Below are 26,976 nucleotides of genomic sequence, written 5' to 3' on the forward strand. Positions count from 1 at the left end.
GCCACCATGCTGTCTTCCTGCATTTCAGAGGCACTTAGACCTGGAAGTCAACTCAGGGCTTTTGAAAGGACAAGAGCATCACTAATAGGTATAGAAGGTGAAGCCTGCATGCACATCCCCATGTGTGCATGCTGTGAGCCTGGAGCTGGGGATAAACGGAGGCGTTTTGAGCCTGGGAGGTCGCTAGTTAGATAAGGAATGGGGAAGGTCCACCTTCCTTTGTTTCTCCTGGCATGGGACCCCAAGTCCCCCCTCCACCTGCTCTCTCCTGCCTTCCAGCCATCCTTGAGGGTCCTTCACGCTCCCCCAGGTGGGAACACAATATTCACTCACTCGGGCATCCAGCTGCACCCACTCCGAGCGCCAAGGTCATGTTGTCTGGGCAGCATCCATAGATGGTCTGGCTGCAGTGCACAACCAGGAGAGGTGGTGGGGTCGTGGCAAGGGCTGCAAAGGAAGGCAGAGAGGTACGGGTTATCTTTGGCACGCAGGCTGCCGCGGGACAGTATTGCCAGCGTATGGATCGAGCAGCTTGCAGCATTCCTGCAAAAGCACGTGGTACTTGCAGAGATGCTGGAAACAGGTGATGAGGTGAGGTCCTACCCTTGGCCAGGGAAAGCACAGGGCATGAAACAGGAATGATGCGGCAGGGATCAGCAAACCAACACCAAGACACTGCTGTGTCCTTAGTGAGCGCTTCCTTGCTTAGCCCGAGGGAAAGGGCAGATGGTACTGCAGGGCACCAGGCTGGGGACCAGTGCACACAGCTTGTGTCAGCCTGGGGGGCTGGCTGCCTCCGGGGGACTCACCGCGGCAGGCTCCTTGGCTAGTGACATAGAGATCCTGGCGTTTTTCACACCGTGTCTTCTTCAGCTCACACTCGTTGGTGTAGGTCACACCATCAGAGCCACACACCTGCCAGGACAGGGAGGGGAACCGCTCAGGGCAGTCCCTGGCACAGGAAGGCAGGTTCCCTATCCGTGGGATGCCCTCTCCTGCCCAGGAAGCATGCGGGAAAGCCACCAGGGAGAAGAGAGGAGGGGAGCGAGGACTGCGGCGGGCAGCCCAGAACCGCGCAGCGTCCTTACCGGATTGCGTGGCACTGCCAGGCAGGTGAAGTCGCACACACAGCGGTCATCCTCTGTATCCTCGTCCCACCAGCCCCCGTACTGCCGGCACCGGTCCTGTTCACACTCACTACCATCGCCGGAGCCCGAGCCCCCTGAGCCACACTCTGGAGCGAAGGAAGATCATGATGAGAAAGGGCTCACGTCCAGCAGGGCAGAGTTAGGGAAAAGCAGAGGGGATGGGGCTAAAGCCCTCTCCCTGGCACGAGGCTGTGCCCCAGACAGGGGAAGCAGCCCAAAGCTACAGAGGCCCATCCAAATCACAGCAGATTCAACCTCTTCAGCACAGGCAACCCCAGAATCCTGGGCCCACATATATTAGGATGCTTGCGCCTGGACCACGGAGTAGATCCCTCTCCCTTGGAGAAAGCAGATTCTCCCAGCGCTGTCACGAGATTGTGCTAAGCCTACATAATGAAAACTGCAAAGGGATGCTTTAGCAGGTGGCCTGAGGTCTTCCTCTCTACAGCATCACCGCAGGAGCAAAAGCAAGGATCATGTGGCTACCAGTGCCCTGCAGGCTACCTGGTGATCAGGCAGCTAATAGCCATGCACAGGAGGAAGGGCATGGCTATAAACATGGAAACCAGAGCAGAGGAAGGGATGGGGTTTGGGTTTAATTTGAAGTTCAGTTAGGCAGATATTCTTAACAATATATAAACTCTGTCCCTAGCCTGGCTGCCTCTCCATAAGATGCTCGGAGCTCCAGCAGCAAGAGAGAGATGTTGCTGATATCAAAGGCTTCTTAAAGGGGAAGCGGGGGAAGGAAAACCTGGCCCTTTTTATTGAGTGATCAAAGGCTGGGATTTGGCATTACACAGAGAATTATTTAAGATCTTTTCCCAGAGGGACATCAACCTGAAATTCCCCAAGGAGGGCTGTGATCAAACACCATGTTATGTCTTCCCCTCTCCCTAAGCTCTGCCATAGCACTGAAGTCCTTTCCAGCTAGACTACATGTGCAACGAGCCAGAGAATCTCAGCTCACCGGGTCAGCGCATCAGAGCAGCGAGGTTTTACGGGCCTCCTGTACGTGGATTCAGCCAGCGTTAACCCACAGCTTTCCCCCTACAGTGGGGAAACTCGGCGGGTTCTTAGCTCTTAGCCTGCCCAAGAACAGCCAACCGCACGACCTTCCCTGACGCTCAGTACCAAGCCAATAGTGGCCACGGGCCGGGCCCCTCGAGCAGCCCCCAGGGCAGAGGGAAGCAAAGCGGCAGCCAGGCTCCCTGCCCCAGGAACGGCTCCGTTTCCCCCAGCCGAGGCCCGCTGAAGTGTGAAATTAAAGCGGTGATAAACTCCTTGCCCAGCCAATTAGGTGGCGTCATCTCTCATTACTGCTGGATACAAGAAAGACAAAGGGGAAAGGGAGGCGGCAGGCAGGGAAGGAGAGCATCACTGGTACGGGACCTGCTGTGCTGGGGATGCTGGGGGTCTCACGGGGCACTATGCCCGAGCTCCACGCAGCGGGGCTCACGTAGCAGTCGGGCACAGCAGAGCAGCGAGGGGAAAAGCCCGGTGTGCAGCTTTCTCACTCCTTCCCCCACTTTTTGCACCCGCACGGCCGGAGGAATGGGGGCAACCTACCATCCTCACAGGGCCCCATCCTGGCAACCTCAATGCTTTTCTTCTGCTGGCAGGAGGCCACCCGCAGTTCACACTGGTTGTCGTAGGTGAGGCCATCGCTCCCGCACACCGGAGCCAAGGGCTGCCTCTCACAGCGCGGGCACACGCACTGCCCACCCACGCACTTGCTGCCGAAGGAGCACACCGTGCTGCCGCAGGACTCTGTGGGGCGAGAGGGAGGAACCGCGGTGAGACGTTGTGGGGAGCTTTGTAGCCAACGGCCCAGTGTCCCAGAGCTGGGGACCACTAACGCCATGCCCTCAAAGGCAAGGAGAGAAGTCCTCCTTCCCCAGAGTGGTTTGTTTATTGCTTATTTAAACGGTACAAAGACTCTGCAATGGACGGGTGCCAGTCCTGAACATTTCTGATTCCCGTCAGCACCCACAGGGGTTGTGTACAACAGCTTTTTCTAGGACACCAGTAAGAAATCCCATTTACTCTCATGGTGTATTCTGACTTCAGCCGCCTCCTGCTCGCAGTGCCCACGGAGCACTGAGAGTGATCTGTCACACTCGGTCGTTCTTCTCTCCCAAATTTAAAGAGGATCTCCATGCACAGTTCAGCCCTGGAACACCAGACCCAGCTGGACAGATTTTATGAGACTCAGAGCATTGCTTTTACTGAAGTAGTTATCGTCCTAATGAAGAACCCAGGCAGGGCTTTTAATTCATTAAGAAATTAGCACAGACAGTTCCCTGGGCTGGGGAGTGGAGAGGAAACACATGAGCAAAGATGGATTAACCCCAGGGGATGGAGGGATGGGAAAGCTACTGAGATGAAATGTGTGATCAAATAGACCCTCAATGCCTTGCATTCTGGTGGCAGCTATTAACGTGCTTTTTAGCCCAATTTCTTTGCTTGGCTCAGACAAGTAACAAAGAGGGCAGGTACCACCTATGACACATAACTGGGGCTAAAAAGGAGAAGTTGCTTGAGAGAGTCAAAATGCCCAACTCTTGTGAAGCTGAAAGGGAAGACCCCACCAGCCAAGGTAAAAAGCCTCAGGCAGGGTCTCCAAGTGACCAGCCAGGAACTGCAGCCCAGGGCCAGGCTGCTGGGTGTCCCTGGGCAAGCCCTGTTACTCTGAAGCCGATATCCTCCTGGGAAGTCCTGAAAACAACCAATAAAGGCACCAGGAGGAGCGCTAGGGATGCTCCCCACACATCCCGACCCCGGAGTTTCCCTGGTGCCTCCCAGGGCTGGCAAACCCATGGGCTACGAGTGCTACAAATCACTGGCGAGCCTTGGATGGCCATGGCCAGGCAGCTCCGCGGGGCCCTGGTGGCCAGTGGGGCCGAGCATCCGCTCTCCGAAATGCCACCAGCAGGAGTGAGACGAGCGAAGAAGGGGACCTTGCCAGACTCACTGCAGTCTCCTTGGGCAGCCACCAAAATGTTCGTCTGCTGCGTGCACGCCCGGACGTGGAGCTCGCACTCGCTGCCGTACGTGTTGCCATCTGTGCCGCACACGGGCTGAGAGGAGGGAACGCACTCCGTGGGGCACACGCACCTTCCCGTCTCCGCCTCGCAGATGGCCCCAAACTGGCACTTGCCACAACGGTCTGCACGGACGAAGAACAAAAGCGGTAGGTTAAGACAACGGGGCGGGCAGGCATCGCTGTCTAATGAAGTGCCAGAGCAGAAATAAAACCCCACCGCGACCTTCTCCCCCACGTCGAGCCCTTGCAGATGCCAGGAGCAGGAGCCCCAGGGCGCAGTGCAAGGGAAGGAGCCGAGGCGAGGGAGAATCAGGCTCAGAGGCAGAAAGGCAATAACTACTCATAAAAGCCGTCAGGGCCAGGAGCAACCGTGATGAAATGTCACCGGAGCTGTAGGCCGTTATAGCTAAACAGGAGGCAGGAGAGAGCGTGGGGCTGAGTGCCATTCCGAGGAGTGGTAAATCAGTCCCAGCCTTGGGAGGAGGAGTGCGGCAGCCCAGGCAACAAGCGGCCAGTCTCCCAGGGGAGAGAGGCAGCAGGATTCACAGGTGGCAAGTCAGCAGGGCGGGAGGAGGTCGTCAGCCGAGAAAGGGGATATTGTCTTCCCCTCGTTTATCGGGGTGCCAGCGGCGCTGGACGCACCTATAACATAGCACCAATTCACTGCGCCCCGCCACCTGCCCCAGCGGGATCCTCAGCCTGCCCGCTGCAAACCCACGCACAGCACACGCATGCAGGCTCGGGTCAGAGAAGACATTTATCTTTGTAATAACTCACTCGCAAAGGAGCTATCACTCGTTGCAGGAGAGAGCGGACTCCAGCCAGCGCATCTCCTGACTCCTGGGTATTTAGTGATTCACGGCTTCATTTTCTCCTTCAGACAAACACCCCTCTTCCCTCCCTGCCATTCAGTTCATGAGGAATTTGGCTCAAAGATGGTTTTTCTTCTTTTTCTTTCACACAGCAGCTGCTGCCTTTGCATGGGGGAGGGAAGATGCAACAACCCCCTGCTTGGTCCGTGCAGACTGTTGGCCGGGAGGTTTCCATCTCCAGCCCAAAGCTTGCAGCCATGCCTGGGCTCTGCAGGTCAGGAGAGGGGCTGCTCAAGGCAGCCTGTGTGCAGCCAAGGGCAACTCTTTCCTACAGGGCACTCAAGTGCAGGTGCCCAACAGCTGAAGTATTTACATCCTTCACTGTTTCTCCTGTAATAGCGTGGAGCTGGTACCAGCATTTTCTGACCTGAATCCCGCTGGGCGCTCTGCTACGCTGCAGCAGGGAGCTCCACGGGTTGGCGGGGGTCTTCCTTTTCTGAAGGAAGGGTCTTTCTTTTCTCTGCTGCCTCAAAGCCCTTACAGCTCAGGAGCATGTTCCCCAAATAGGACTACACAGCGCAGGTCAGTGAGGAAATGACTGGAAGGGATCAAGCCCAGCTTTGACGGGGCACTGCTATACCACGCGCACCAGCATTAGGTGGAGAGACAGGCACCAGCTCCTGATACCCGGCCTGAAGGTTAGGGGCAGAAAGACTGTATTTGGACAAAACTGCAATGAGCTTTGCCCTGCCTAAACACCCTGGCAGATTTTGTCCCGGGAGAACCCAGCTAGCCTGGGCTGTGCTTGTGTGCAAACACTTTCTGACTGGCAAAGCTGCGCTGGCACAAAGAGAGCTTGCAGATGGAACTGCTGCGTATGGGTCTAAGTTGCATATGCGTGGCGGGCTCTCTAGGGAAGAGGATGAGGATGAACCCTGCTCCGTGGGCGAGCTTACTTCATCCCGCGCCTCCAACCCAGCTGCCTTCTCACCAGGGCAGCTTACGGGGTAAGGTCTGCTGGGTAAGGGGACAATGCTGGCAGCAGTGCCAGGGCTGGCTTGCACAGGGAGGCAACTCACACCTCCCTTACCCTAAGGCTTTCCCCACTGCCTTGCATCCCTTGGCGAGGAGGGCAGCGTTCAGGCTGGTTATTGCATTCTCTCCCCACATCCCTCTCCTGCTGAGCCTGCTTTATTTTTAACCCACCGGACAGTGGGAAAAGGAGCCCCGCAGGCAGCAGCCGTTGCACGCCGTGTCGCGCTCGCCCCGCACAAAGCGGGTTTCCCGACACACCAAACAGGCAGCGTGTGAGCTGAGCAGGGTCTCTCCTGCCCTCCCGGCTACGTGGCAGCAACCAAAGCCCAAATACAACCCCCAAGCCCTCCCTCCCCGTAGCCAGGACGACATTCATGCTTAAGACACTGCCTGCTCCCAGCAAGCAAACGTGGGCTGTGGCCAACGGCACGAGGAGGAGGAACCGCCAGATGATCGGCTCTTACCGCAGGGCCCCTTGTGTTTCACTTTGATCTCTCTCTTGAGGACACAGGCCATGGAGTCGAGCTCACAGGGGTTGCCATAGGTGCGGTTGTCGGTGCCGCACACGGGGTCGTAGCGGCCCTGGCACACTTGCTGGCACTCGCACACGGCCTCCTGGTTCTTCACCACGCACGTGGCCCCAAAGGTGCACTCCACGCTCAGGCAGGGGCTGGGTGTACCCAGGTCTGCAGAGGGGACAGGAGAGAAAGGCACTGGTCTCAGTCCACTGCTTCCCCAGCTCCCCCAGGGCACTGTGCACAGCAATGCATGCCAGCATCCCCAGCCTCAGGCCCACGCCTGCCTCCCCCAAGCCGTGGCAAACGCACAGAGCTCCTGGCCTCGGCACCAGCCCAGCCCCTGCACCCTCCATGCCACCCCGACATGCCCGGCTCAGCGTCTTCCCCATGCTCGGCAGAGGTTAGGGATGGGAAGCAGGCACAAGATCTTCTCCCTGCGCGCCATGAACAGGACTCCTGCCTCGTCTCCTCTGTCCCGTCCCCATCCCAGCTACGCTCTGCCCCGAGGGGGTGGCCAGAAGTGGGATCAGCCCCGCAGGTTTCTGCACCAAACCCCGATGTCTGGGTCTCCCCAGCAGCTCACGGCCAGCATCAAGAACAAGCCTCACGTGCTGAGGGAGGGCAACACGGACTGAGGCTGCTCGTTGCCGGGAGGGGAGCCGGCACTTCTTTTCCCGGGCAGCAGTGGTGCCACGAGCCTGCCTGCAAAGTTGGATGTGAATGGGGCAGGGCAGGAGGCAGCAGAAAACCCTCCTCAGCGTGGGTCTTGATGCCTCCAGGATACTCGCTACATCGTCACGCAGTACCTGGCACCAGCTGCCAAACCCTCAGTAGCCAAAAAGTTCACAGAGGGATAGTTGCCTTCACTGAGGCCCACATCCTCGGAATCGCACTGTCCCCTGAACAGCTCATCCTAATACTGCCTGTGGCGATACCCAGGAAGACCTGGCTGAAGAAGACACCCGCATTCGACTTCGCCACACAGCCTGTCCCTCTCCTCTCCCCAGCAGCTCAGCTCCCTTCCCCTCCTCTTGCAAGCTGGTGTTGGAAAGGCCAGGGAGCTGCTGTGCGGCAGGATGAAGAGACCCGGTGTCCTTGCTTCAGCCCAGTCCTCGGGCATCTGGCTCCAGAAGCAGAGCCCTGAGGCTCCCTGGGGATGGGTAATGCCCCACAGCGTGGGTTGCAGGCTGAGAGGCAGCAGTCCCCTCTGCTCACAAACTGGAGCTGCTTAATCAAAGTCAGCCGAGCAGGCGGCACCTTCCCTGCAAGATGCCCGTGATGAGGTGAGCAGCCAACCCTGATGGTGACGACAAAAAGAAAAGGCTGCATCCGACTCCCTGGTACAGCTCTGCAACTGCTCGCAGGGAAAGCCCTGTGGTTCCACCCGGTTCCCAGCCCACTTGCTGAAGGCAGGCGTGCGCCCCTCCAGGAATGCCCTCCACCATCCAGAAGCCAAGACAGGCGGCTAAAAGGCAGGACTGGCCGCGCTGCTGGGGAGAGACCCAGCGCTGCCCAGTGACCCCTTCTTGTGACTCAAGACAAAAGCCCTGAGGACCTGGGGCAAGGAAAGGACACAGATTTAATCCATGCTGAACACTGACAAGGACACGTGACAAAACGTATGTGGGGAACGGACGATGCAGCCAAGACTAGATGGATGCAACGGGCAGACACAGCGCAGCCCCACCAACACCAAACAGCGAGGCAGGCACAGAGCCGGAGCGCGGTGGGAAAGGCAAAGCCCTCCAGAGCCTGCTGGCGTGGCACAGGGCACGGGGCAACAGGTCCGTTTTCCTCCCCTGCTAGGACCGAGGTGGCATCTCTGCAGAGCGAGGGCAAGGCTTGAACCCTCAGGAGTCTGGCTGCGTGCTGTCAACCAGCAAGAAAACAGCCCATAGCACGGGCACAGGCAAGCCTGCGTTTTGGATTTGGCTCTTTGGGAAGCACCTACCAAGTCAAAACTTAGAGCCAAGGGTCTGCAAAGGAACAGGGAAGAGGGGGACAGTTCAGGCGCATGGCCACTACTTCAACCCAGCCTTTTCAGTTGTGTCCCCAACTTCTCTGCGGCTGAAGAGTTTGTGAGCAGTTCCCAAGGACCAGGAGCTGATCCCTGCTGCGCTTAGCCCTGTGATGCTGCTCACATCTCCTGCTTGTGTTTCACTTTTTTAAAACAACATCCGTACCATAATCATGTCCCCCGAACACACAGACACACGCTTGCGTGGAGAAAGCACCTCTGCTGGACACAATTAGGCAGTAAGGATGCAACGAGCTAGGCATGAAGCAAATACATTTGCTCATTTGAAATCCAAATTCACACTCTTGTCTTGGGGAGCAAGGGAGAAGCGAGTGAGAGTGCAGGGAGGTGCCAGGCCTGATGGAGAACACTGTCCTGACATTCCTTGCCCTTCTTAAGCAGGCAAACCTGCAGAGATGCAGCACATGAAGTTCCTTCGCAGCCTGAATCTCAGCCTGTGAAATTTCGCACACAGCCTTGGGCACCGGCAGACGTCAATGGGGGTTTTGGCACCAATTTTGATGTGGGTGGATATAACGAGGACCTACCGAGCAAGGACCTTAGGCTGTGCTATAATCAAGACCTGCTTTGATTCCTGGCCCTTCTCCATCTTGTAGGCAGGGAAACTGAGGCACAGAGCAAGCAAAGTGCTCATTCTGCACCCTGACTGATTCAAGGACACGATCCCTCACCTGCTGCCGAGCTTTGCAGAAACCTAACCAAGCCCTGGGACCTGGGGACACTGAGCTCTTCTGCAAGCCCCGCCTGCGGATGGCTGTGGAGAAGAGTCTCTGAAGCCGCTTTGTAACTCATCGCACCCCATTGATCTGTGCCCATGACACCCCGCGGGCTCCGGCACCAGCTCCACAGGGACATAGGGGAGTATTCCTAGAGAAGAACCACATCCGAGCACAGACAGCTCCTCAGTGCTTCCAAAAGGCAGGAGCTGCCTTGCTGGAAGCTGGGGAGGGGACCTGCGGTCCCTGCAGAGCCACTGCCACTGGACTTGCACAGACAAGCATGACACACGCTACGGAGAGCAAAGGGACGAGCATCACAGTCCCAGGCAGGCAGAAGTCTCTGGGAAGGAGGAGGTGGGGAAGAAAGGGGGGTTAGTTGGGGGCAAAAGGGGAGGTAAGATCAACCAGGAGCAGTCCAGACCGATGTATCAGCCGAAGAGGGGCTTGCTAAGGAGTGGGGGGCTCACAGCACCCACCTCTGCTCCCACTCTCATTTGCCTCGAAGGGTCAAGCCACAGCAAGCATCGGACAAGACCCCACTGCACTGCAAGGCATTTCCATTCCAGCAGGAAGTGTTTGGGGTGAGGGATGGGAGCAAAACCAGGGAAATCTCTCCATCCCAGGGGCTCTCAAGCAAAACTAGAGAGGTGGGGAGCAGTGAGAAGAGGCCAGGACTGTCACTGGCTACGGAGAAGGGGAGAAAGCCGACCTCCTAGCAGAGATGTCCGGGTAGGGAGCAGAAGGGTGCTGCGAGGACACAATTCCTTCCTCCAAACAGGCAACACTGTAAAACACAAGACACAGACGAAAAAGGAAAGAGAGAGAGAGAGCGGAGGGAGAGAGAGAGCGGGGCAGGGGAGAGAGCAGAGAGAGGCAAGGAGGAAAAGACAGAAGCAACTACAGACACCTTCCCTCCACCTCCTGTCCGCATCGGTCTCATCCCATCCCTTCTTTCTCAGCGGCACCATCACGGTGTCAAAGCAGAGAAGGATTAAAAACAAGGCCTGGACTGTTTTGTTTGGCTTTGCCTCCTTTGCCTTGCTGCTGGAAAAGACAGCAGCAGAGCTTAGAGTTCATTAGACAGGTACATGCGAGAGCTTAAAACACTGCAACCATACTAACGGCCCGTCTTTCATTTCCTCCCCTTCCCTTCCCCAGCTCCGTGCATCTCCGGCATCCTCACAGCACACAGAGGCACGGATGAACTCACCACGCTCCCTGCCCTGGGTGCTGGATGCAGACGGAGCCTGTAGCTCCCTCAGCCCCTGGTCTCGCCCAGTGCCGAGTGTCCCACGAGTCCTGTCCCAGCCTGCGCTGGTGGACTGCAGCCTGCATCCCAAGGAAGCCTCGGCCAGGAAGCCAGCCAGGAGAGAAGTGAGCACCACCAGCGGTGCTCGTGCTGAGAAGACCTGTCTTGACACACAGGCTGGCAAGCAACATCATCACCCCATTCCCGTTCCTAAATCTGTTTCCCATCTCGCATCGAGCCTGAACTGGTGACACGCAGGAGGACGTGCTTTCTTGCCAAAGGGCAGCACTGAGCTCAGAGAGAAGATGGGGAGCTGATGGGGAGGCCAAAGGTTTGCCCACACCTCGTGGTGGTTTGCTACGGGGCTGCCTGGAGCCGTCACGTGGACTTTGAAATCCTAGGCTTTGGCAGACAGAGCCCCAGCTTTGATTTACTTCCCCCAGATTACGAGCTTTGTTTGCTCCTACTCCACAACGACGTAGATCCTGAAAGCAGATGTGCGCATCTGCCATCCTCGCCTGGAAGAGAAGCTGGGGAGAAGCTAAAATAAAAGAGAGTAAGATGGAGAGAGGAACAACAGCTGCATGGGGACCGTATCCTACTGTCCACTGGCCTCACTCCACCGAACGTGGTGGAAACGATGCGCGTCTGACAGCAGGGTAACTAGCAGCACGAGTTCTCTGCTCGCCCTAGAAATTTGGGAAGCCTTGGCAAGGGCCTGACTCTAAAGCAGGTACAGGGAAGGGTTTGTAGAGAGCCCAGGGCACCAAGGCCTGACCACCCAGTTGCAAAAAAACACCTCCTGGCCCCGCTGCCCCAGAAGCCCAGCCACAGGCACTTCGTTTTGCCCCCACCCTCCCCTGCACCGAGGCAACCTGCCTCGCCAGGAGCATCCCTGTGCGCTCCCGTGCCGGTCCCAGAAGCTGGTCACGCCTCCAGCAAAGCTCCACATTGGCACAACAGGGTAGGAAAAGGAGAGCCAGACTTGCCGGCGTGCACGGCTTCCTGGCGAGGTTTCTGGTTGCCATCCAGCACCCGCTCCCTCGTGGCCCGGGGAGACAAGAGGACTGAAAGGTGCTTCTGTTGCCCTCCCTGTAGGGAGAACTTGGGGAACCGACTCCTCATCATTCAACCACCAGAAACGCAGTGAAATGGACGATTAAAAATAACAGTTGTGATTATATTGAGTGTGATTTTGGGAGCCTGACAAACAGTTTTCAAGCAGCTGGGCCTGGCAGCATTAAAAACCTACTGCAGGAGCACAAAGCCAACAAAACAGATCCACAACATGGGGCCTAATTTCCAAGTACTTCAGAAGGTTTGATACAGCTGATACCTTACAAAACATCCACTTAAAATAATAGGACACAGTTCTAGATCTAGTAAAAACCAATTTGAGCTGAAATGAACAGTCCTTCCAACTCATACAAATCAATCCAGTGACCGTGTTCAACCTCCTTCATTTTCTGTGCAATAATTTTAAAATTGGGTGTTCCCAACATCCTAGGGACCCGAAGCCCCATCCTATCACATACGCCTGAAAAAGCGTCCACTGGAAAGGTCAAAAGCTTCTCCCAGAGACGAGACAAAGACACGGCGGGACCTCCACAGAGCGGGCACGCTGGGAAGAGTTCCTTACGGAGAGTACCTGGAGCTGAGAGAAGCAGGCAGGCATGGAGGGGGAAGCATGGAAGGAGCTTAGGGACTGGCACTACCCTGGGAGGAGAAATGAATGGCGTGGGCTGCACGGGAACTGAGTGGCGGCGAATGTGCGCTTGGCCGTAGCGGTGAATGAGAGAAACCAGCTGGACATCACAGACACTTCGGTACCGTTTAAACAGAAATGATTCTTCCCTGTGTTACTGAGCACATCAGACAGAGACAAGACCAAGGAGGAACACATGCGCACACACGTAACACACACATGAGGACTGCTGGAAGGAAAAAGAACAGGGAGGAACGGATATTCAGGGCTTGTCGGTCGCAAGACTGAAGAGAGCCTGTGGCTTGCTCAGATGGTGGGCACCCACTCACAACTTACCTGCAGCTTTCCAGCATCAATGCGAGCACCGTTGCCTGCACGGAAGGGACTGACGCAGGCTGGGCTTAAAGTGGCTGCTGGGGCTGGGAAGTGAGAGGTGTGGGGGTACCAGCGTTCCTGCGGGCGACCAGCCCGGTGGCACCAGTGCTTACCACAGGGTCCACTGTGCTTTACTGGGATGGCAGCCTTCTGATGGCACTCGGCCTTCTGGCGCTCGCAGTCGTTGCTGTAGGTCCGGCTGTCCCGGGCACAGACGGGCCGGTAGGCACCATCGCAGGTGATGCGGTCACAGGAGCAGCGAGCGGTGCCACGGCGGTTCAGGCACACAGCGTTGAACTTGCACTCATCCTTGCATTTGTCTGGGAGGAGAGAGGATAGCACCGCTCGCGCCCACCGTGGGGACAGGGGAAGGGGGTACGCTCTCCTTGCCGAGAGCACGGCACGGAGCAGCGGGGAAGGTCAGGAGCCTGAACGCTCCTGTTCCCCGGGAAGCAAAGAGCTACTTACCCTGATGCTGGCACTGCCCTGAACGCACCTTCTGGATCTCCAGTCCCCGGATGGCCCCCGAGCGCCCCATCACGCACTCGTTGTCATAAGTCACCCCGTCGTCACCGCACACAAGCTCCTTCTTCGGGGGACAGTTCTCGGGGCGGGAGAGCAGGTCCGCCCTTCGGGTGCGGGGGTTCACCCGGCAAACACGGTTCATGTCATTGAGGACGCCTTTACAAGGGTCTGCGCACAGAGCCAGAGCAGATCGTTAGGCACACTCAAGCCCTGCCCAGAGAGCTGCTTCTTGGCCTGCCCTCCTCCGCGCCGGCTGGCCCCAAGACCCTCCGTACCTTCCCCAGTGGCACTCAGCGTGTGCTCATCTCTTCCTTCAGGACTGGACATCTGTAGGGCTCTGCACACGTAAGGACTCATTTTTTACTGAGCTGCACACGGAGGATGCGTGCCCTTTCCAAAGTGACCGCTGGATGGGATGAGCTCTGCCTTTTTTCCCATCCTGAGCTGCCTTCACTTCCCTTTGTCTAGGGGACAGGGCTCTCTCCCCTGACCCAGGCGAACCTCCAAGGGGCATTCGCTGGGCATTGCAAGATGCTCGATACTCCCATCCCACTCCTCCCACCCTCCCTCTCTATGCTCCCTGTCTTCCCAAAGTGCTGGAAGAGCCCTGAAGGCAGTCAGGGCCACATGCTGCCTTGCCCCACTGCTCTAATCTAGGCTTATCCGGATCACCCTCTGATGAGCTGAGCTCACATTAGCATACCAAAGACATGGGCAAAACAGGTGCCGACTGCTCGCTAATCCCTACTCTAGCCCTGGGTTTTCCTCTTCCTTGCCAAGCACGGTACCTGCAGAGTGCTGATTCACTGTCTGCAATTGCAGAAACACCATCAAATGTTTCCACCCTTTAATCCTACTAGTCTGAAATCCCTACATTGACCACAGTCCCAGGCTGACAAGAGGAGGAAACAATACAGTACCCCGTCTCCCCAGCCTCTCGCAAGCAGGCAAGGAGAAGGCTGGCCTAGGACAGGGTCACAGCTGAAGTCTTTTGCTTTATCCATTTTCACACATGCAGTAATCATGGAAACGAAGCAGACGAAGGAGCTCCCACAGGACCTACCCAATCCATCTCCCATTGCCCCTTCGGCAAGAGCTGCCCGTGCTCACCGCTGCCCTGCAGTCACACCAGCAGACAGCCAGGGACGTGTTACCTCCTTGGAGGCTTCTACAAACCCCAACAAAATCACAAGAACATCTTGTGTGGACTCAAGGAGCTGTGGGAAAATAAGGCTGCTGTAGCGGGGGAGGGATGCGGTACAGTTGAGATGGGGACCGCATCAGAGGCGTTGGGGATGATGCAGGCGCACAGACGTATCTCAGGGACTGCATGATGAAGATATTTGAGATGTTCTCTGCCCGCACTGCTCATCCGCACTCTCTCCGCTACCTTGCGGTACATCCTCATGCCTTACAGCACACCCAATAGCGTCCAAATACTTCATTTTCAGGTTCTATAGCCTGGCTGCTCAATCCAGACTGCCTGAGTTTCTGCTGACGCCCAACTAAAATCAGGAGAACCTCAAAGGAGCAGTGAGGCTCAAAGCCTACTCTCTGCTGTAGAAACCTGCAGCACCCAGCGTAACATCACCTCTTTCACGCCTCCCACTTGCACCCATCTTGTCCTACTTGAGACTGAGCAGTGAGAGCGCAATTAAAGCTCTTCCAGTTTTGCAGCCTGCCCAAACACACTCCCACGCTCCTTCCCCCGGGGACAAACACTGGTCTGGCACGTGCCCTGGCTGATCTCATGGTTTTCCTAATGAATACAGTTGCTTTTAATTACCAGTATCCACAGCCACCATGAGCCAAAGAGGAAGCCATCCTTGGAGTGGCAGGACTGTGTTTGCGCTCTGGGATCCGTGCCTGTCGGGCTCCTTTAATTAGAGGGAACTGCCTGCCCGCGAGCCCTGGGATGCCGGCTAGCAGCAGGCTTCTTGCCAAAAGCAGCAGCCGGAGGACTCCAGCCAGGGGAAACAGCAGGAGGGAAAGGAGGTGGCACAGATGTTGCAACTGCTCTCTAGGTCAGTGGGTCCCGAGCAGAAACACCCACAGCCAAATGCTGCGGGGGAAAGCGCTGGCTTGTTCTGAGTTTCAGAAGCCGTCACCCACAGACTGACCTTTTTCTGCCCAGCCCGTATTTTTGAGCTGATGACAGCAGGTGTGTGGGCAAGTTTTTCTCCCCAACCCTTGCCACTTCCCGCCGGTCTGCCCTCGATACTCCTGACGCAGGGGGAAATGTTTTTTAAAGCAATACCCACGAGGTGGGGGGGGAAGCAGGGGACTCACCACAGGCGCCATCGAACTTCTTGAAAACGTTCTCCTGCTTGTCGCAGGCGTGCTTGTTGAGGTCGCACTCGCTGCGGTAGTCTTTGCCGTCGCTGCCGCACACCGCGCTCTCAGGCACGCCGCTGCAGGACGACGGGCAGACGCACTTGGCCGACTGGCCGTCAGTGGAGCGGACACACGTGCTGCCAAAGCTGCAGGTCACCTCTGCACAGGGGTCCTTGGAGCCTGCGGGAAAGAGGAGGGGGGCACGGCACAGGCGTGAGCGCAGCGGTCCGTGCTCCCGTGCCACCCTCTCCCGCTTGCTTCTCTCGCGGGACAAATAAGCCCGACGCATCACGATATCTACCTAGACAGCCCCAGTCCCTCCAAGCGCCCAGAAACGTACACGACGGCAATGAAATGTCCTTCCATCGGCTTCGGTGGATGCCGGAGCCGGTGCTACGTACCTGGTCCTGAGCAGCGAGCTCATCGATCCCGATGTCCGTGGAGGCAGGCAGGATCGTGGGGCTGTAGGATCAGCTCCAAACCCACGGTACGTGAGGAAGGGAGCTCGCTCCCCACCTGGCACTTCAGGCAGAGCCCCTCCTTTCTAACCCTCTCAGCCTCACTGCTGCAAGCTCCCTTCCCTGCACATGCTCTCCGAGAGCCTCTTGCTTCAGCAAAAGAGCAAAACAAGGGTCCTTAAGGCACCTCCTGCAAACCGTAATTAGAGGAAGAGCTCAAGGAGCAATTTCCTCACTGGCAGGGAAGGGCCAAAATTTATTTGCCAGCTTTTTTGGCCTTTTTTTTCCTTTATTTGTCACCTTTTTATGATTATTATTTTAATAAATCACTTGGCGCTCTCTCCCCTCTGACAAGAGCCCCAGCAGGAGTGCTGGGTGCAGATCTATCGCAAGCCAGAGCGCCGCGTGAGAGAAAGGTCAAGTTAATTTACTCTGAGATGAGGAGACTGGGGTCTCATTTACACAGCTCCTTGCTCACAGCTGGTGAATGCCAGGCTGGGGAAGGGCTTTCATCAGCCCAACCAGCCTGTGCGTATGCCTGGTCCCTCCAACTCCAACTTCTAGCTGTGGCAGATGCGATCCACCCTGGGGAAGCAGTGTGGTGCATCAGGCAGAGCTGCCCGAGGCAGAGGGCTGTTCTCCACTGCGCTGCCACGCACCTCTTGAACGGCCTTGGCCATCGGTTTGCCTGCTTGTTAAACTCTGCTGATCACGAAGGCAGAGCTCGTGATTCTCTCACTGTCCCCTCCCATCAGACCTGTCCCCATCTCCCAGGACGTCACCAGCACCGCAGTGATGACACGAGCTCGGGACGAGTCTCCCTGGCCTCACACGGTCGCCTCCTGAAAGCAGGGGAGCCTGCCCTTGCACTCACCACACGGTCCCTTGCTGATCACTTTGATCCGCCTCTGTTGGTTGCACTGGGCCTTCTCCAGCTCACACTCGTTGCTGTAGGTGGAATAATCAGAGCCGCAGACAGGAGCCACCACGACAGGGCAAGCTGTCTTCTTGCAGACGCAGGAAGCCTGAGAGGGGTCGGTGGAGCTCCTCTCGCACACCGCCCCGAACCCGCACAGCATCCCTCGACACGCTGCGGGCACAGACACGGAGAGACTGGTGAGCCGCGGCTGCTCCTCTGCGAACGGGAGGGATGCAGACCGGTGCCCGGGTCCAGGCACCCACCCGTGCCTCCCTTCTCTCCCCTAGCAGAGCTGCCCACACCATCCAGGCTCAAAGAGGGGCTGCAGCCCTCCGGGGGACCAGGGCTGGAAGGGCAGTGCCAGCAAGAGGTGGATGCTCTAGGTACCGCAAAGCCCTTTCCTGGCTCAGGGCGAGGATGTCATCGTCTCAGCGTGCCACCTCTCGCTGCCTGCCAGGAACCAGGCGGTGAAGTCGGATCCTTCTCCAGGGACGCCTCGGGTGCATTTGAGGTGTACGGGGGCCAAGCCAACCTTGCCAGAGCCACCCACCCCAAAGCCAAGCACCTGAGAAGAAGGGTCTGCCCAGCGCAGCCAGGGAACGGTGTGAGGTTGCGAGGTCAGGGCTGCTGCTGCGCTCGGTGCCCGGGCATTAAGCAAAGGCACAGGTAACCTCAGCGCCCGCTCCATCGCGCCGGTGCTGTGCGGAGCAGACAGCACAGAGGCCGCGGGGAAGGGCAGCACCGACAGCGGGGTCGATAAAGCCTGTGAGCCAGAGAAAGCTTCCTCTGAAGGGAGGATGTCCTGAAGGCAGCATCCCCTTTGCCCTCAGGCACCGCGCTACGGTCCACGTTGGCTCTACCGCAGTCTCTCGTGAGTGACTGAGCCCAGCTGCCCTTTGAGAGCGGCCGGGTAAGGCAGGATATGTGCTAGGCACCTTCATCCCACGCAAGGACAGGGAGGGAAGAGGCTGGGGTACAGCGCGGTCCAAAAGGAGCTAACAAACCCACGGTCAGCCCTCTTGCCTCCTCCGTGCCCCTTCTCACTCCAGGCTGCCCATTCTGCTTATTGAAGAACTGAAGAAAGAGGGGTCTGTCACCAGCTCTGCACCACAGCAGGGAGGTCAGGGCCCAGCTCATGAGCAGGGAGGTGCCTCCAACCCCAGTACAGACACGGAGGAGCATCCCCAGGGCTCCAGAAAGCTCTTGCTCTGCCCAGGGCCCCTCTGGTCAAGCCTTTGTGAGTCCTCCAGAACACAAGGTGTTTTCTGCTAACCAGCAAGAGAAAGGAAAGTCAAGGAATGGAGAAAACATCCTCACCTGTCCCAGTGCGGGACAGATTGTCCCGCACGCACACGCTGTTTTATTCATTGCCGTTTATGCAAAGCAGCCGAATCACGTGGCTGGTGTCTTTCTAAAGGAGATGCACGAATCTCTTTATCACATCCACTAATCAGAGCAGCCAGCACAGACCAGTTCAGCATCTGAATTGCTAATGTGGTAGGAAATGTAATTCTTCGGTCGGAGGGAGAGGACAGGAGTCTCCAGACTCGGTGGTCCGCAGGTGAGACGGCGAGAGCAAGAGACGCCAGAGCTTTTCGCCCAGCGGTTACCGCCACGGGCGCAGCCCTCCGCTCACAACATGCACCACCGGGCGCGCACGTATATGCACACCTGCCGCACCACCCTGCACGCGCAGCTGCTGCGCCAAGCGCAGTCCCTGCACCGGCGCCCGCCGCACCGCTGCTGCACCCACGCGCAGCAGGCACCTCCTGCCACCCCCCGGCACACCTGACCGCCCCGCGCTCTCCTACGCACCCAGCATACGTTAGAAATGGAGACTGACCTACATAATGAGAGGAAGAGAAATCATAAAAGGCAAAATAAAATGCTTGGCAGTGGCTCATTTACACTTCAATTCCCGGGTGTTTGCCTTTGACTGCCTTGAGATTTTAAGCTCATATGCACAGCAACAATGCACCACTAAGAGACTAATATCATCAAATAAAAAAGAAGTCTCTCTCCTGCCCAATATCTAAAAGCAATTCATCATTTTTATGAAGCGCTCTGGATAGTCTCTCCTGCTCCTTCCATCGCTGCTCTTTCTCTCTCTCTTCTTTTTTTAAATGCAGATGAGCCTGTTGAGCTCGGAGATTAGAGGGTGCAGGGGAGGTGTGCAAGTGAGGAATGTAAAATGCAGGACAAGCGGGGATTCATCCCGTCCCCCCGCCCTGAGGCGCAGGTCTGTGGAACAGAAGTGTAACTGTGTAGTGCATAATCAGCCGCCAGTCGCAGGGGAGGCAGATGGAGCTGTCTTTGAGATCAGACCTACGGAAGGGAAAGGAAGGGAAAGGAAGGGAAAGGAAGGGAAAGGAAGGGAAAGGAAGGGAAAGGAAGGGAAAGGAAGGGAAAGGAAGGGAAAGGAAGGGAAAGGAAGGGAGCTGGTACGTGCAGCAGATGTGGGATGCAGAGCCAGCTTGGAGCGGAGTTTAATCAGGTGCCTGCTTGAAGGCAAGGGGGAGAGAGGTGCCTGTCTGAAGGCACTTGCCTTCAGGACACGCCAGCCCAGGTTCAGCAGCATGCTTGCAAATAGGGAAACCAAGGTGGGAAGCGTGTCCTAGATTTCAAAGTAGGTGACAGCTCTCTCCTTTCTGTTCTTGTCTTTTGCATCAGAGTATGGGAATGGAGCCTCACACATCCGAGGCGAGGGCTTCCGAAGCGAACGGCCAGCCCGGGTCCGGTCCCACCCAAACTGAGGAAGTTTTCAGTGGGACCCAATTCAGGGCACCACCAAGCACTTCAAAAACCCTGTCCTAAGAGAGTTGTTGCTATTTTCGGGTGTATTTCCTTCCCACCCAGCTCAAGCACCAACAGTTCTTTTGCCTTTGGTCCCCTGCCGTCCGTTTCTCTTCCCAGACCCCGCAGCGCTCCGCAGCAGCCAGCCTGTGAACGTGGCCGGAAAAAGCTTTTCAGCACTGGACAGGACTTCTGAAGAAATTAAAACATTGCTCATGGTTTTGACTCTTCTTCCAAGAAACTTTTTGAATCGTTCACTGAGATTTGGAGCAAAACTGGGTCTTGGCACCTTTTAAGTGATCCTCCCTGTAACTGTTTTGCCCACATATATTTAAGAATCTCTTAATTTGAAGCGATAAAAGCAATGGTAAATGACAAAAAGGTCACAAAGTATTACAAAGTTAATGGGGTCAAGCCACATAAAGAAAACTGATATTTTACCAGAATTGAAGTTTCAGTCTATCCTTGCCCCCAGAATTGTATTTCATAAACACATTAGGGACATAATAGGCCCATATGTGAGCAAAAGAGATGACGTGAAGGGTATTTATTTACCTCCTGTTCCGCATCAACCAAATGTTGTAAAAGTGAGCTTTTACAGCACCGGCGTTTGACAGACACCTTCCTACTCCCTGCCAACAAGCTCGGTCCCCGGGAGAGAAGCTTGAACACTGCGGTGCATTGGAGCGCATCCCATCTCAAGGGGATGGCCCGGCTGCCCTGCGGATGCCCAGGCAGGATGGAGAGTGGGGGTATGGTAGGGTGCGACCCCCAAACACCGTGATTCAGTCCTTCCTGAAGACGAGGACCCAGCTTCTTTGAGTTTCAGTGATCAGGCCGAGAAGCAGGCAAAGCCGGAAAGAAAAACGCTTCAAACCAGAAACAAATTGTGACAAGCAAATTGGTTGTTTAAGGTTTTTTTCACTTCTAATCATCGCTGGTGTTACTGGTGAAGAAGCCTATTTGTTCACAGCAGATTATTTCGAAAACTCACCCATCCAATGCTGGGATGCAGTTGGATGATGCAAGCTCAGAACACCAACAAGAATAAAACAAAATGCCTTAATTCCCCTGCCAGACTCAAGACATGAAACAGGTTTATTATGCCTGCTAAGATGATTCAACCCAACAAGCTCTGTAAAAGATGAAATTCAAAGGGAGCTTGTTCTTCCCCAACCTCTCTCTCTCTCTCTCTCTCATTTTACCTGGGAGGACTCAAGAAGTGTAACCATCACTGATGCGGAAGGAATAAAAGTTGGGAAATGAGAAGCAAAAAGAAGAGGCTATCAGCTCAATTCCAGGGTACTCAGCACTGACCAAGCCTTCACATCCCATTCCCCGTGCAGAGCCACTACGGACAGAAGCGCTTTGCTGGGTGTAGGCAGAAGGCGGCAATAAGTGAGGCACAAAGTGCTCTTGTCCTAACACTTGTATGTGACAGCCCGAATAAACTCCAGGCAGCAGATAAAGCATACAGAAGTGCAAGGACCTCTTAAATTTGATTCCCGACAGCGCTGGTGAAGACCATGCTATCCAAACCACCCCACAAGCGAGGGGCTGCAGACCGCTCTCCGTTCCCAGTGCCGCTGCTATTTCAGGTGCCCAGGGGCTGGGCCACGATACAGCAAAGGGACCAGCCTTGCCTTCACGCTCCCGAGCTTGAGACGAGTCGGGGCAGACAGGAGCGCAGAGATGGTGCTCGCCAGCATGGCAAGGAAATCATCTACCTGCCCACCCGACTGGAACAAGCACCAGAGACCAGGGGCACGCAGCGGGACCAGGGTTCTGCCTGCCTGCTGCCCCTCTAGCGATAGCTGGACAACATCACCAGGCTTGCGACCGTACATTTTCCTACCAGCGTGCCTTCTACATCACCCAAGAGACATGCCGGGGCAGGGCTTGGTTGAGACCAAGCCTGAAGCCTGCCTGGTCCACAGCAACGCTGCAACTGGAGGCTTTGGAGCCAGCTCTGATGGATGCCTCTGCAGGGCGGACACTGGAAGGCAGTGGCGAACCAGAGCCGCCGTGAGCTTGCAAAAGATGGAGCCCCTGCTCGGGATGTTGGAAGTTGCAGCCTGTTCTGCCCGTTCCCCGGTCACAGAGGGGAGGTGGGATCTCTCAGCGCTTGTTCAAGACTGTGCTTCAAAAGTGCCTACAAAGCACACGGCGAGGCTGTGCAGCAAGGTCAGAGAGCAGACTGGATCTAAAACTAAGCACAGCTCTGGTTAAATCATTCTAGTGCTGCAGAGATGAGGCGCAGCAAGGCATTTGGCAAACAATGAGAGCAGCACTTGTCTGGAGCAGAAAAAAGCTACAGCTAGGAGCTGACCTTTCCCAAACCTCCTGAGCCGCTGAAGATGAGGGAGAGAAACAGCTAAAGCGAGGTATCTATACAACACTTGAGCAAGCCGTACAGAACAAAAGGGAGGGCTTGGGCTTATTGTAACCACGCTGAATACCAGCCAAGCCTCTCCATGTCTCTTAGCAGCACTGGAGCAGAAAGAGAATAATAAATAACAACAACAACAATAATAAAAAAAGCGCACCTCCTGGAGAGGAGGGGAAAAGCAAAAGGTGTTACTACAAATAATTCATGGTACTGTGCTTCCTGCCACAACTGAGTCAGCATGACTCCATGGGCAGACAGAGCAGCCTTCTCTCCCTCAACAGCTCCAGGCTGAGCCTGCAAAAGCAAGAAAGGCTTTTAGAAGAGATCAAGGCTAGGGGAAGACCTGACTGGGTTCAGAGCCTCGGCTCCGGCTCAGATATGCTATGCTCTGAGGCTCTACCTTGCATCCTGCGGTGACCACCTGGTTTAGGGTAAAGAGCACAAAGGGATGCTAACGAGGGTTTCCTGTCCTCTGGCTAATTGGGGAAGGTGAGGCGCACACCGAAGCGCTCTGGTCTCTCCTCCGAACAGCCCAGAGCAGAGGAAGGCCAGGGCATTGCCGCAGCCTGGAGAACAAGCCACGCAGTGAACTTAGGTGCCACTATGGTGTCCCTTTACCGCACAGCCACCTGAAGGGCAGACCTTGCCTGGCCCGGGGGGCTTGCAGCATGGAGTGGTCACAGAAGATGCTGGGGAAAGAAGGGATGGCTCCTCCCAAAAGGCAGCAGGGCAGGGGCACCAGCCAGCCACAGCAGCCAAGCGACAGAAACCGCCTATGGAAACGCCTTCCCCAGCCTGCCAGTGCTTCTCCGGACCGACGTACGGAAAGCCAGGGTGGGATGCCCGCATCAACAAACCACGAGCAAAGAAAAGGGGAAAGGAGAGAGACGACAAGCTGAGAGGAGCCTCTGGGAGCCCATCTACGCTGGCAGCTGAAACTGGGGTGGGAAGAGCGAGAGTCAGGGTTGCAGAGCGCTGGTTACTTCAGTCTGGGCCCAGAGCTGCTGGCATTCGTCAGAACCAAGCCGCTCCTGCAGAAGGAACGACTACCCATTGCACCAGGTGTAACGGCACCGGTTCAGATCCAAGCCTCCCACCCCATCCGTGACACTTCCTCAGGCAGCCCCTAATTAGCACCAGGGAGGGAGCGGGATGCTTCATTACCAGGAAAGCCCCTGCCAAGGTTCAGCTCAGCATTTCCCCAAGCAGGCTGTGCGGGCACAGGTGGCTGGTACTCCACGAGTAGCTGCCAGGGCAGATGGCACCAGCTCCACCTCCTCGCATCCAACAGTGCTTGCAGATGCCCAAAACGGCTGGAAGGACAGCTGAGCATAGGATGGCTCCACTGTGGCCAACAGGGAGGGCCAGAGCCACCACGAGAACGGCTACGAGCTGCGCACGTCTCTGCTCTGCAGAGAGACGCAGGAGTTGGTGTGAGGCTGCAGGCAGCTCGGGAGAAGGCTGACGTTGAAGTAAAGGCTCTGCTTGAGCTGGGCCCAAGAGACCGGGCAAAACGAAGATGCTGTACAGCACACAGACGTATACTGGCCCCTCCTGGAGCACTCCCAGGCCAGAGCTGGCAAAACTATTCTTCCAAGCGAGAGCCCGTGACAATACACGTATGCAAAGGGCTCACTCTGCGCCTCAGCAACCCCCTCTTCTCCCCACCACCCACAGAGGTTTGCACTGTGCCCTCCTTCAGTCTCCTGCATCCTAAAAACCGCAGCAGCCAAGGCTTCAAGTTGCACGCTGCCCTCCCCAGCCCGGAGCCAGCACCCTCCACTTCTCTCTCAGCTGCCAGCTCTGGCCACGCCACCATTGGTACCAAGTGCTCCAGGTAGAGCTCTTGGGCCAGCTTCTGAGTCCATCCCTCATTTCTTCCGAGCCTCCTGGATCAGAGCAGTGAGGACAAGCAGCAGGGAGACAGCAGCTGGCTGCAGGCAGGGAGGGTGGAGAGTAGCTTCTGCCTTCAGCTTCAGAGCTTTCAGCTTCAACTCACCATCCAGATCTGCGCGTTGGCTCTCCCATTTACAAAAAACGCAGATAATAATAATAACCAAACCCCCAATGTCAGTAGGTAAGTAGCTCAATATAAGTAGTAGGGATTAATAACAGGCTGGCTTCGTCAAGTGCTTTGAGATCTTGAGGTGAAGAGCTCTACCTAATAAGCCCCAAGCATTCACATTAAAATGTTTCTCCAACTTAATAACAATAATCATAAATGTAAAGTCAAAATTGCTCTTTTCCACTGTATAGGAAAGAAAAAAACGCTACTGGAGCAGCTTGCTGATTGCTTACTGCACCCTGCCAGGCCCTCTACAGCACGTGCCTGCCTGCCCACCCCACGTTCCACGGCAGGACCCGGCCATGCAGCCGAGCCACCGAGAGGAACACCTGAGAGGGGCTCCGGCGGGCACACGGTTCCTCCCCGCCAAGACCGAAACCTTCTCCTTGGCAGGAATCTTGCCAAAGGAGGAGGAGGAGGAGGGTCCTGAACACCCACAGAGGAGGGAGACGCGGGGAAAACGCGCAGGCAGCTCCCCTCTCCCCGACCAGCCCTGCCTGCTGAAGGCAGAACGCGTGTTTGCCAGCCTGGACCCGCTCCAGATCCCAGGGGAGTCCATCCCTTCTCTGAACGGGCCGAGAAAAACAATCGGAAAAGCACAGCCAGAACCTTCATTACAGCTCACGGGTGGGCGATGGGAGGGTGGGATGTACCCGCTTTCATGGCTTAAAGCGTCTCCAGTGACAGGGAAGGGGTAGGAGAGAAGAAAGACTAACAACGCGCGACGGCCACGCTGCCGCCCTTCGGACAGCCACAAATCCCTGCAGCAAGGGCCGCGGGCAGGAGAGAGAAAGACGCTTCCCCGCAGCACACCCGGGAAGGTTAGGGCAGCCTGCACCTCCGGGGACCCGCTGGTAGCTGAACCGCTGGCACTGGGTATTCTTGTTCATAGGGAGAGCCTGAAATCGAAGAATGACGACGTCTGTGCCAAGGTGCCTGCCTTTTAATCTAATGCTATTGGATTAAAAACTCTCCCTCTCTGGAAAGCGGTGGGTGCTCTCCTGCTAGAGCCGCTTAAAGCAGGCTGGACTGGGGAATACAAAGTGGCGAGCAACTGGCTAGGCTGGGCAGCAGAGGGAAAAAGCCGTGATGCTCAAATATATCTTTTCAATCCCTGATCTACGCTGACGGACAGTGAGCCGACATGCACCTCTGCGTCCCACCGTTCCCCACTCGGTCCCCAAGGACGGGGACGTCACTAGTGGGCCACACCAGTCCCGTCCCAAATCCTGCCTGAGAGCAACCACTGTTAAAAACCCATGTTAGAGAGGAGAAGCCGCCACCGCGGAGCAGACAAGAAGCCACTGAAATGGCTGGACAGAGCTGCGGGCCTGTTGAGGAGCCCGCCGCGGACAGTTCCTCAGCCAGAGGACAAGAAGCACAAGAAGCAGCAAGCGAGCACGCGTAAAAGCAAAAGGACGGGGGCCTGTGCACAATAAACCCACCCCGGGGGCCGAGGTTGAGCTTTCCTTCTGGAGAAGGGACAAGGCCCCTCCACGACAGCCCAAGCGAGCCTGCCCTGCCGCCACCCGATACGTGAGGCCATTTTGCCCTTCGCTGGTGCAAAAGGCAAGGGGAAGCCAGCAAAGAGGAGGGCAGAGCTGCTTTTGGGGGCTTCCTTGTGCCGAAGGGGCAGAGGGGAAACGCGAGGCCCCGGGGGACAGAGCCGTGCGCGCGTGTCAGGACGGCGAAGGCCGGCATTAATTCTGCATGAGCGCGAGGCGCCCGTCGCCATGGAGATCGGTGAGGCTGGCGCTCCAGCCCAGGCTCTCGCCTGTGCACATTTACTTCTCTTCCCGGGGCCCACCCTCGCTGCCATCAATATTAATTGCATCAGCCAGGGCTTGCTCGGTGAGGGAGAAGGAGCCGCCTGCCCTGCTCAAAGGCCTTCGCCGTGGGGCTGGGAGAGCCACGCGCAGGCACCGGCAGCAGAACCGCGGTGTCCACCCCACAGCCCTGGCCGGGCCGTGCCGAGATCGGCACCGGCTCTCCCGGGAAAGAAAGGCAGAGCCGTCAGATCGTGTGTCGTTAACGCCACGCTGCTTAACCGGGCACTTTGGCTCAGAGGCCCTACCCCTGGCACAGCCAGGGCAGCGTTAGGGACACGCTAGCCCCAAGTCCTCGAGCCCCGGTTTTGCCCCATCTTCACCCACTTTGTCCCTGCCTACGACACGGTCGGTGACTTCGTGCGATGCCGCTGACGTGGAGCTGGAAAGCTGCAGTTAGCCTCACCGAGCAGCAGCGGGCCAGGGGCAAATGCTGGCTAAAGGCGCTGCCGGCACCCCGGCATACAGCCCCGCAGGTACCAAAGGGGATGGGGACGGCAGCACCCCTCCTCTCGCCCAGCGGGATCGCACACATCTTTATTCCCACAGCTTAGCCACGGAGCCGAGCTACGCCGCAGCTGCAAATCCGTGGCTCCCAAGGCCACAAGAACCTCTCCAGAACAAGTCCCCAAGCCACTTAAAAGTTTTCAAGTGGACACGTTCTAAGGATGGAAGGTCCTTAAGAAGCTGGGAGAATGGTAGGCATCCACCATCCAGTTTGGGAGCCTCTGTGATGCTCTCAGCTCTCCAAGGATCTTGCTTGCACAGCTCTACATACGACAGAGGTCTCTGAGAAATCAGGTATCTCCTCCTGAGACCACAGCGTGGCAGTTCAGCAGCCCCAAACACACTCTGCGCGCCTGCGTCACACGGGGAGGCAGCGAGGGGAAGCCCGGAAAGGTGGTCGTCGCCAGCCACAACCTTTTCCAGCCCAGCTGCCTGAAAAAAACCTCTTCGCTTCTAAAAGCCACTACGACTGAAATCTAACCTGCCAGCAGCAGCAGCGGAGCAGTCAGCACTGCAGC

At 56.7% G+C, this 26,976-nt stretch overlaps 1 protein-coding gene across 5 annotated transcripts in view; it reads right to left on the reverse strand.

Annotated features, from left to right (window-relative positions):
* Positions 1 to 26,976, reverse strand: part of AGRN (agrin) — a 127,162-nt gene that overhangs the window by 29,445 nt on the left and 70,741 nt on the right. For 4 of the 5 annotated variants that reach the window (XM_052792629.1, XM_052792633.1, XM_052792631.1 and 1 more), the window contains 10 exons: positions 16,834 to 17,049; positions 15,457 to 15,681; positions 13,111 to 13,335; positions 12,756 to 12,962; positions 6,503 to 6,724; positions 4,120 to 4,314; positions 2,715 to 2,915; positions 1,089 to 1,234; positions 810 to 915; positions 334 to 447 (listed from right to left, as the gene is read on the reverse strand). In XM_052792629.1, the coding sequence (XP_052648589.1) occupies positions 334 to 447; positions 810 to 915; positions 1,089 to 1,234; positions 2,715 to 2,915; positions 4,120 to 4,314; positions 6,503 to 6,724; positions 12,756 to 12,962; positions 13,111 to 13,335; positions 15,457 to 15,681; positions 16,834 to 17,049 (1,857 nt within the window). Of the gene's footprint in view, positions 1 to 333; positions 448 to 809; positions 916 to 1,088; positions 1,235 to 2,714; positions 2,916 to 4,119; positions 4,315 to 6,502; positions 6,725 to 10,022; positions 10,406 to 12,755; positions 12,963 to 13,110; positions 13,336 to 15,456; positions 15,682 to 16,833; positions 17,050 to 26,976 lie in introns of those variants that run through there. The other variant, XM_052792632.1, reaches the window with a different exon arrangement.

Source organism: Harpia harpyja, chromosome 7 (assembly GCF_026419915.1).
Source record: "Harpia harpyja isolate bHarHar1 chromosome 7, bHarHar1 primary haplotype, whole genome shotgun sequence".
Taxonomy (NCBI): domain Eukaryota; kingdom Metazoa; phylum Chordata; class Aves; order Accipitriformes; family Accipitridae; genus Harpia; species Harpia harpyja.